Source organism: Atta colombica, unplaced genomic scaffold, assembly GCF_001594045.1.
Source record: "Atta colombica isolate Treedump-2 unplaced genomic scaffold, Acol1.0 scaffold228, whole genome shotgun sequence".
NCBI classification, from domain to species: Eukaryota; Metazoa; Arthropoda; class Insecta; order Hymenoptera; family Formicidae; genus Atta; species Atta colombica.
In genome coordinates this window covers 1,631,889-1,643,639 of record NW_017259325.1, presented here as the reverse complement: position 1 = coordinate 1,643,639, position 11,751 = coordinate 1,631,889, and the positions used below count along the sequence as shown (strand labels likewise).

Sequence of the window (11,751 nt, the reverse complement as noted above, 5' to 3'; positions counted from 1 at the left end):
TTTCAGAATCCTAAGTTTTGTTTAAAATTGGATTGAAAATTACGCTGCATTCAGTGATACGCGCCATCAGGTTTATCGAAGTAAACTTTTACGCGACATTGCGATGTTCCGGTGACTTAAGTCCTTATCAAGTTTAGAAGCGCCCAACAGACGGTTTTACAACTTGCGTCATAAACTGTAGAGGAATATGGGTCATAAGTGAGTCGGTAGAAGTGGAGCACATGTATATGACTTTCATCTTTCAACGTGGTGCTCGATGCTTCGCCTCAATAGTCGTGTTTTACTTGTACGACGTTTTTATGACTATCTGCCATGAAGATAGATAAAAAAAAATCTGATTGTCTATCGCCCGTCGAATAAACGTGTCTTTATCCTTTTATCTCGAGATAAATAAACGATATATTTTATTTGTCTTATTCACTCTCTTGGAGGATGAGGCAAACGCTATAGTGCACATCGCTACATCGGGAATGTTATTCCATTTTAATGGAAGTCCAGACTTTCAGAGCGTATAATTCAGTAGTTGTAAAATCGGTCGTCCTACCAGAATGAATGGTTCGTTCGTTCGGACAATTTATAAAATCCTTCGAAACCCGTAGTACCTTCAGGCTTTTTCTCGAATAACTGGGAATTTTATCAGCTGACTCGCGACACCGCCAACGCCGCTGGCTACAACTCCGTGCACATTTCATTTTAATGACCGTGAATCGTAAGATTTCCCGCTGGTTGACTTCGTCACTCGATTGCATTCGTCAGTAATGCGCTCAGTAATACGTTCCTAGGAGCTAAATAGAAACTTAACATTTTGCCCTTTGGTAATTTAATTTTTATTTTATTAATTTTTTCTCAGTTACAGGTAATAATTGTACGAAAAGTATAATGTCGATGGCAAACATAATAGAAATTATATGGTAGATGTAATAAATTTAGTCTTGTTATAAAAAAAATGGGAATTTTGTTCGAACAATTCGGACTTTTTGGTTTTCTCTTTAGGATTTATCATCGTGAAGAAGCGCAGTATAGTTTCGAGGCGTCTTGTATGTACGATAGAAATCTAGCTGGGTGTAATCAAAATAGCCGAAGGGCGAGTTTCAGTAAGCTGATCAAACTGTAGTGTAGTTTCTATCCGCGCCGTATATCCAGGCCGTTGGGTATCTCCCTTCAATTTCACTCCGATAACTTGTTAGCGCCGCTAACTGCTTCGTAAAATTGGCGTCGCGAAGTAAGTGCTTGGGGAATATTGAAAGTAACAAGGAGAGACCGTTCCGCCTATGGGAGACTCGTATAGCGCTTGGAATTAGTGAGATTTTGTAAAATATGTTTTACGAGACTTCCCGCTATATCGAATAACGTAACGAGAGAACTATGCTTTCCGCATCGATTTAACGTCCAGACTTCTTGATTATTATTTATGAAAGGCGTTTCATCGTTCATAAACATTAAATAATGACCTGGTCGCGAGAAAAATGTCTACCTCAGTTAGAGTAGTGAGTAAAGTCCGGTGAGGATTTTAACGTTTGAAAGCCCATCATTCTTCTCTCATCTCGAGATATTTCTACTGAAGAAAGTAGGAGTAGCAATATCAAATCATTAGGAATTATTTTCATTAGCTCGCGCGATGAGTGCTTTTAGTTAATTAACATCGTTTTGACGTTTATTAGAGTGTTGGAAAGTTTCAATATTTTTTTCTACATTACATTACATACGCGATAAAATTTTCAGTCTAAGAATGTACGATTTTTTCGAGGTTATCCAAGGTTTTGATACTGGCGGATATCCTCGGCGCACATATCTTGCGCTTCTCTTTTTCCATTTTGCGCCTGCTAAGTGAATTCCGGGGAAGACTCATTTTCAAGTTGGGGAAAGTGCGCGTGTGGTGCACCAACGGCCGGGGACGAAGATTACCCAAGTTTCAAGAGGAAACTTACCAAGTTCTGCATACGCGGTCACGTATATCACATGACCGCGTGCACACTCTTCCTTCCCGTCTACTTCGATAAGTAAAATATTCAAATGATGCTATAGTAATACAGCAGTTCTACTATATAAAAAGGTAGCAACGGAAATGTTGAGAAGGAAAATATTTTAGTATGCAGAATTGTTGTATAAAATGTACAATTTCAAATCTTTAAATGCAGTCGAAGTTTGTACAAGATTTTACGAAGTTTCCATGGTGCATCCGCCATATTAAGCACGTACTAATCAGAATTCAAGATCTAATATGGGTTGCCCAGTTTTTTAAATTCTTTGGATTATTTCGTGATATGAGTAATCGCGTATCTAGAAAACCATTTTGACTTGTATATCTTTTGAGATATGCAGGATGTCTCACAACTAATGAATTTCTTCTAAGGACATATTCTTGACATAATTTTGAAACGAAAATCCTAATACAAAAATGTCGTTTTTTTAATTATAAACTAACTTTAAATGCTAAGTAAAAAACCATTTTACTTTTAGAGCCTCTAATATTATTTCTGGATTCTTTTAAACGTTCTAAGACGAAAATCCTAATACGAAAATATCTAGGCTATAATAGTTTTCGAATTACACACTATCTTTAATCAATTATAATTAAAAAACTATTGTAGCCTCGACATTTTATTATTTATTTTTTTTTTATTTGCAGACTTGGCAAGTTATTTGTAACGTCGTTACCATTACAAGTTACTTTTTTCAGTAACGATTGGGTAACGACATTACATTTTCTTCTGAGTAACGTTCATGATAACCCAGTTACATTTTTGGGGTAATGGTAACAATTTTACTAGTTTCTTTTATCGTTACTTTATTTTTATTTACGTTTTAATCGTAACTAGAGCGTGTATACATGTATATGTAGAGGAAAACCCTCTATTATGAGATTAGTGCCTAATATACAATAGCTACGTTTTTCTGCTAAACTAATAAACGCTATCTATTGGTCCCATCAAGAATTTATTACTCTTGGATTGAAAACTATTCAGTGGAAAATTTATCATTAGATCGTGCCTGTAATCATTGTAAAAAAAAATTTTAGAATTTGGATGTCTTCAAGTTTCATGAGCCTAATCTTTTTATTTAATAAAAAAAATAAATAAATATTTGGCAATAAATTTTTCATGTAGTGATAGAATAAGACTGTATTAATAGAAAAATGCGGGATATGTTGCTTAATTACAGAAATTAGATTAATAATCGTAAAACCATAAGACATGGAAATCATAACACGAGATATTTCACTAGGATATTTCTGATATAAAATAACTTATGTTCCTATGTCATAGTATAAGAAAATTGTTACTACACGTAAAAAAAGGACTTAGTAATATCAGCTAAATATCAGTTGCTGATTTAAATTTTGCTGTTATTGATAAAAATTGACTATTGAAGATAAAATACATTGTTGCCGACATTTTTATTAATTAAAATTAAAAGCGTGTTTAATATGAGTAGCTAAATAAGTGGCAGCTATTCGTCACTATCTTAGCCGCGTAACCGAACACTCCATTCGCAATTGTTTCTGGGATGCTGCTGGTTGCTATTTTACTTTAGCAGAGAATATTTTTCGTTGTAGCACCTAAATTTTAGTTAATAAATTGAGCAATGACATTAACTGTTCCTATTATAAGGATACGTTTTAACTGCTACAGTTCTATTTTAGCTGCGTTGACTAATCTCTTCTCTGTGTGTATAAATAATTCTCTAAAGTATGTTATTGTACAATAATAAAAAGCACAATCGGAATGAACATCGAATACCTATTTCTGCAATGTTTGGTTCCAACTATCCGAAGATGAGTTCTGGATATAATCCATCGTATACTCAATTTTCGCGCACATTGGCTATGTTTGTGTATATTTTATAGAAACATTAAATAACTAATATTAAGAGACTAATATTAATTTAAATAAATAAAATGTTATGTAAATGTCCGAATACATAGGTACATGTCCAGTTATTGGGCTCGGATAATAAGTACGTTCGGATAGTTACACAAAATGTTTAATTTATTTATTTAAATTAATATTAATCTCAGATGAGCCTAATCTTTTTTGTTATTTAATAAAAAAATAAATAAATATTTGGCAATAAATTTTTCATGTAGTGATAGAATAGGATTGTACTAATAGAAAAATGCGGGATATGTTGAATTGCTTAATTACAGAAGTTAGATTAATAATCGTAAAACCGTAAGATGTGGAAATTATAACACGAAATATCTAAGATATTTCTGATGTGAAATAACCTATGCTTCTATATACTATGCCATAGTATAAGAAAAAAATCTTATCACAAAATTTAGTTATTTAAATTAATATTAATTTTAAATGCATTTTTTGCACTTAAAGATCAATTTGAATAGTAGTCTTTTGTTATTAAACATCTATTAATATTTCCCGTCAGCATACTAATTTTCTAATTGTGGGACACTGGGACAATTACGTCCTATAAAAAAAACACAACTGAAAACTTTAATTCAGCAAATCTACAGTCGTAATATATAGGCAGTCAATTTTTTATGTTAAAATAGCAAAGTTGATAGCTGAATAACATTAGCGATTTGTTAAATTATTAAATCTTCTTAGTTATAGATGTTGAATTCGTGCAGTAAGTTACAAGTTTGCTGTACCACTCAATTTATTTTTTTCTGTGCAGTGTCCGGTTGTCCGACTGGTATACATTGACACATTCTATTACTTATTTAAATATTTTAATTAATAACTGTTATAAATGATAATAAGATTGGAAATAAGATCGTTTATGTTAGATACATTATTTTAAATACGAAGCGCCACTACGGTCTGAATGATAAGATGTTGAACTATTTTATATATTCATTATATATATTCATTTAAATGAATTAATTTCAGAAGTTATAATTGCGTAATATCGATGGTTGTCGGACTTTTAATGCAATCTGAAATATTAATAATCCTCCCAAATTTTTCCAAATTTCATCTTAAAGAACTGTAATAAACTTATTGCGAAAAATATTACTTCGATCGGAAGCGGAACCCGGATCTTTCTGTATTCCATAACGAGCGTCCTAAGCCTTTAGACTTCAGAGGCATCGAGGCAATTATTGATTGTGTTCTCACATATGCGATCTAAAATAAAGATTCTTAATATTATTGTTATTTTATAAAAATAAGTATTGTAAGAAAAATAATCAAGAATTGCTGCTTTATATTAAGAAACAAGTTAAGTTTTTAATAAAACGTCCAACGTCTTCGAACCATTCAGCTTTCAGCATTAAATATCTCTGCAATTTAAAATGGTTTGAAATTTTTACTAAAAAAAGAAATATCGACTTTAAACTTGCGAAAGAAAGCACTCCTACCACCGACTTCGATCTTCCGCAAAGCATTCTTACAAATTTCTGTCGTTCCGAAGATCAAAACGCACAAAGCAGACGGCAGAAAAGCTTTCGAGAATAAAAAGAATTAAGAAGGAAGGAAACGTAGAGCGGAAGACTCCAACAGGAGAGGATTCTTTCAATTAGTTTTCCAAGTGAAGATCCGAGTTAACCAAGTTTCCGAATGTTCCGACTAATGATTACGCCGTTATATCATTCGGTTGGGGAAATGCCGACTTCGTCCATTATGCAGCAAGTTAAACACATCCATATTGATAAGCTGCTATCGCTCTTGACTTTTCCGCGGGAGCCATTTCGGAATCGCTCAATAAATCGGGGCGCCTGTACGAGCGTCACAAATTATCGATTCCGCTGAGACAGACTTTGCTTGCTTTCATGTAAATTATCGTGCTATATCGACATGATTATTTTTCAAACTTCACTATATGAAGAAGTTTATATTGTAGCGAAAAGACTCCTCGTCAAAGAGATGTTGCTCAGAAAGGAGTAATGTTTCTGTAATCAATGATAGTTACGTATAGTTTACCAAAATCAAAGCAGGGACTGTGTTGACAGACAAATATTTGTCAAACAGTGCGCTGTACGTGCGCTGTAATTTGCCATCTATCCGAGTCTCTATTAATTGAGGGATAGTAACGCCAATTAATAGTCAAGAGGTTATCAGTCAAATGGCATTGCTTCCCATCGCTCCAACAATAAGATTCACCAGTGACAAATGTGGCAACGTGAATCGAGTGGGAATTATATTTATTATTATCGATAATAATATCGTTTCAAAACGACAAATATTAAAATAAATAGAAGAGAAACTATAATTCTTTTCTATTTCTTTTTAAATCCACTTTTTAAATCTTAATGTTTTTTAATAATATTCCCGCTGTATCTTTCTCTTTTTCTCTTTCTCTCTCTCTCTCTCTCTCTCTCTCTCTCTCTCTCTCTCTTTCTTTTTTCGTCTAAAATTCTCTTGTCGATACGGTAAAGAAATGTTATTGCAACGTTAAACGTATACAAAAGACATGAACCGCTATATCCGATTACAAAAGCATTTCAATGTTCGCTCTCATTAAATCACGATAGGCAGTCTACAACACCCTTTGTCGTCTCAACTATTAAAGCGAACTCACGTTCTGGTTCGTAGATCGGGATATTATCATATTAGTTGGTGGAACTTGTCAAAACTTAAATAAGGTAAACGTTACAGCGAACTTCTTATGCAAATTTAAATGTGTTCTTATTCAATAAATTAATTGCATCGCAGCTTTGACAATTTTCATGTGAATTGCTAACGGATACGTGTACATTGAAATTCAAAGTGTTAGTATAAGTTAATTGAGTTTATGTACAATTACAATTCTCAGTAGCTATTTTACTTTCTTGGTTTAATTAAATCACTATTTTCACTAGTATGTAGTTTTGTTATATAGTTTATATTATAAATTAAAAGATGAAACAAAATAAAAATAATGTACGTGAGAAATCTTAATAAAGTTTCAGAAAGACGATGATACGCGAGCATTTAAAAAACGCAACATTTTTCTAAATTTTTCATACTTTTAAGCTAATATGTAACATATAAAACACGTCTATTGTTTTTGTTACATTTATACAAAAATAAGAAACTAATATCGCGAAATTTTATCACTATTATATGGCTTTTCAATAAATATTCGAATAATAAACTCGTTGTAAGATTTATAGGATAGGATAAATTGAACTCTCGTTGTTCGTGTCATGCCAGATAGCAACTCTTGAGTACTTCAGACATCTCTATGTTGAATTGCAGACAGATACCATCAGGCGACACTCGCTTTCCGTTAGCGATCCTCTTCCATGATCAAGGTGAACCACTTCTTGATCTAAGATTTCCGCTTCCGTTGCTATTTCCGGTACGGGACGCGCTAGATATTCGATTAACTGTTACCGGATACTCCAACGCTTTCATATCAAGACATCTGAACATCGATTTTCATTTTCATTTGACATATCTCATCGAGTGACTCAAACACAATTCGCAAACAAGTTCTCTATAAATTTCTTTAATTGTACACGCCAATGTTAATTTAACAAATTATAAATTAACTATTTCTCAATAATGAGATTTATCGGCGATTATATACTACACTATGATTATTACTATGCGTAATATTATTGCTAAGGATTTAATGTGTGAGTAATACGGTAAATATCAAAATCTATAACAAGTATGAGCAAACGAAAGATGAACCGAACGAGTTTCACGTTCGTAATTTAACATTTAATCGGTCTTGTAACATGTAAGAGAATATTATTGACGTACTCTAATGGAATTCGTGGGCTGGCACGGGATGTTGGAATACCATTAGTAACTCCCAGGAAATTCTTGCTGCATCTATGCCGGCGGAGTTTCATGGAGCTGGAAGGCAAAACTCTTGCCATCATTGCGGGGCCGAGTGCAGTTCTCTCTCCGTCAAATTTACCCCAATCTTCTATTTAGTTTCCTTCTGAACTTCGCGGTCGTCTACGAAGCGCATGGCACAGCATGTCACACAATTAACGATTCGCTTAACATGTTAACTTTGCTTGGTTAAGTGAGATCCGCTCATGACTCGACATCTTGCTCGGCTCTGCGCTTTCCGGATTGCCGGAATGGGTTGACGATTTCATTCTCTACGCGGTGTTCTTCGGGATATTAAACGTTTTATCCCGGAATCCCGAGGTGATAAATTTTATACGTTACATCGCTGAAATTCCACACGTCTGTCGTAGTATCCGTGTGGATGGGCGCAAATCTCATTGAGCGTAGATCTCCTCGACGTAACATGCGATGATTGCCGCGAGAAGATTTCCTGTTTTGTGCGCGTCATATAACAGGACCATCTTCATTCCCATTTCCATACCGATGTCGTTACATAGCCAAGTCTGAGCCGTTCTTGCAATCTAATAACTAATCTTGGCACGTGATGCGGATAGATGCAGGCGCGCATTTGGGAGGCGCGTTAAGTGGAGAGTTGGCAACTCTAGGTGCAGAAATGGTGTCGTACCGTCAGTAATCAGACAGCACGTAATCTGCATAAACGGTTTCTCATCCCTCTTTACTCCGTTAGTCAGTGAATCTGCAAATTAACACTTGACAACGTCATGACTACGTCATACACTGTTATTCGTGAGCAAGAAGAATTCCATTTGGTTTATATTAAAGTTCGTCATAGTTCCAGAATTAATTGTATAAGACATTACAGTACTTAATTTTTTCTTTTCCTAATAAAAAATTTCCGATGGATTTTTCAAACTGCTTTAGAATATCATTTTGAAGAAATATCATTACATTCTTTTACACGAACAAAAATTCTCGCTGACTGTAAACAGGTCGCCTTTCTTTTAACCGATGGGAGAGACTGGCAGGTAATTCGAAATAAAAGCGTCGTCTCATATTTGGCTTAATTAAGCGAGCTTGCGTCGACATGCGCGAGCATAAAGGGAAGCCGGGGGCGTGGATGTGATGGTGCTTTTAATGTTTCGAGCTTTTAGCGTCGACGAGCTTTCCCTTCGGAGTCTCTGATGCTGATGCAACTGTATCCACCATCGACCATGGAGTCCAACATGCGTCGCCGCAGTTGCACCCTAGATTTCGTTAAACTTACATAGCGATCGTAATTATATCATGTACTTTACTCTCTGACTAGAAAGATGAATTATTTCTTAACCAAGCTGAATCTTTACTCGACTATGAGTAATTAATATTCTTATAATAGTGTTTAAATATAAAAAAGTATGTTATTCGAAAGTTCCTCTCTAAAATTATATTGAGTTACACGGAGTAAAATTGTTTTTGTTATCACGAATTAACTTCGAAAGACATAAACTCTACTGAAACTGAAAATGACAAACAAATTTCTAGTTGAAAATGAATGAATCATAAATTCTGATTTATGTATAATATATATTAATCAGAATTCTGGTTATCATATAATTGGATATCTCGACTAGAATTGTAATAGATTTAACTATGAAATTTTAATTTGTCCATTTTTTTCCATTAATGTTCCAAATGCAACCGGACTCTTTCCGATGTATTAATTAGCACATTTTTAGGACATTACATTTCATATTTAATTTTTCATTATTGATATTACTTATGATAAATCGAATTTCGAGTAGGCAGGACTCGATACGCTTGGTGAGAGGACAAATTAAGGCTAAAGGCTAAGTGATAAATGGAGTCACTAATTCCCTTAGTGCTCTTTTTGAAGTAATAGCTTTAGATCGCGGTTTAGAGCATTAACCCAACGTTTAGGAGAATCAATGAAATATTCTGATTTAAAAAAGTCTTTTTACGTTTTCCATAAATAAATATTACTGATTTTGTTTATTTAACAATTTACTAATATTAAACAAGAGAAATAAAATTATAGGAGAAGAATAAAATTAAAATCAACATTTCTAGTTCCGTTACTTTAATCAGCACCTATCTGAATTTAACTTTCAGTATTCGTAGTTAAAACCTAATATTTATATATATTTTATAATACGAATGATGAGAATTCTGTACATGAATATCCGTAAGAAACGTTGTAAGAAACGTGTATAAGATGTCGGTTTAGAAACCGGTGGATATTAGTGTAAGTGATAACCGTCGCAAGCATGTACACGGCCAGATTTAACGTTTCACTGTATCGCTATACGTTGTAATTCTGTCGCAAGTGACTTGGCAAAGACAATGATATTGGTATTGCAGTTATTGTATCCTATGCATCCTTTGTAATCTGTGCTCCGCAATTCTGACTAGGTGACTGCATACATACATGAATAAATTGTGAACCGTTTCCTCTAGCGAAAATACCGAGGGAAATAATCATTTATTGCAACTTTGCAATTTTTTCATATATCTTTGTAAATATTACTTTAACTAAAATTATTCTAAAATAAATCATTTGAAATAAATTAAGAAAGTCCTTCAGCTCTTTGAAGAATTTATGAAAAAGATTATTTTTCTCTAAATGTTTAGAAATCAATGTTTTAATTTCTTTTTTAAGAAAAAATTAACTTAAAATTCGGAAAAACAGTGTTAAAAGAACATTCCAACATTAATTTTGAGACACCCTATATAAACCACTGTAAATCAATACACAAAGCTACTGAAGAGCAAAGGTATTGTCTACGCTTCCGGATTGGTGTGTTCTCTTACCGACGGATTCTGACGAAGATTGGATATTTCATGTGTTATTCTTAAAATTAAACTTTTATTTTATTTCTCCTCCGTTCTCCTTGAGGGATCAAACCAAGGATTTTAAAATACCGAGCTCTAGCTATGTGACTCATCAAAGTTTGGTGCGCGGAATTACTTAGCGCGCGAGTATATATACTCATCAGGATGTATTCACGAAGGTGGTTAGGTCTTTGAGTAATTTCCTTAAGGACTCTCGATGCGGTTGATGGATGATTTCGCTGTTTCTTTTTTGGCTGCCCCTCATCCGTCAAATCGGTAAGCTTCCTCAATCTTCCTTTCGTTTTCTGTTTCGCGTTAGAGTAATTTCTCTGCTCACGTTTTTTTCTTGACGAGAAAAACGTGAGTATAATGAGGCGGAAAATGATAATTTTAGAAAAGCATTGAACATTAAAATTACGGGGATGTCTTGAATATGACACCCTTGTAGGATATTTTCCAATCGACAAGAATTCATAAATACAAATGTCACAGATATAATATGCAAATCCAAGATTGGAAGTTAAGCCAAGGAGAGAATATTGATCGCTGCCGGTGTCGCTTATTGTATCCATTTAATAAAGAAATAATCTTTCGTGAGAGCGAAAATTATTATTCGTGAGAGCGTTTAAATATCAATTACTAACGATTTTATACTCGTATCTCCGAGATTGAATTTTCTTTTCATTTCGTAACGTTATTTACATATGAGCCGAATACACGTCGAATCGGCGAACTGTCCACGACTAGATTCGAAAATATTTCCCGATCGACGATCTCCATCAACGACAGATTTATGTCTGCGTTTCAGCAATTTTCCGAAAACGCTATACCATCGTGACAACAGCAGTGACATGGTGAAACTCGCCACGGAATATGTTTCAAGTGGAGATACTCGAATCGCGTGTCATCATAACGAAGCCATATGCGAGATCGATGGCGCAACATAAATCCATTTATGCCAACAAAAGCTCGGCAGCTCGATTCCAACATCTATCTCACTGTTGCACACTCGGCTTTTATTCGGCTATACAGTGTAGCCCGGAAAAGGAGAAAATATGTAGTAGAAATATATTTTTCAACGAAAGAAACTTGCGAAATAAGTTTTTCTTAACGAGAGTATTTTATTGACGACCGCGCATTACAGGTCACACTTTTTCCACTTTCGTTTGTAATACTTTTACTATTAAATCTTATATATATATATATA

The 11,751-nt window shown here is 34.1% G+C and overlaps 2 protein-coding genes across 2 annotated transcripts in view; one reads left to right on the top strand and one right to left on the bottom strand.

Moving 5' to 3' along the window:
* The window catches only part of LOC108688279, a 13,408-nt gene extending 5,631 nt beyond the window's left edge, over positions 1-7,777 (bottom strand). Inside the window, exon 1 of the mRNA XM_018194464.1 lies at positions 7,656-7,777. Coding sequence (XP_018049953.1) covers positions 7,656-7,777 — 122 coding nt within the window. The remainder of the gene's footprint in view (positions 1-7,655) is intronic.
* The window catches only part of LOC108688278 (complexin), a 127,737-nt gene that overhangs the window by 11,885 nt on the left and 104,101 nt on the right, over positions 1-11,751 (top strand). The gene's annotated exons all lie outside the window — the stretch shown is intronic.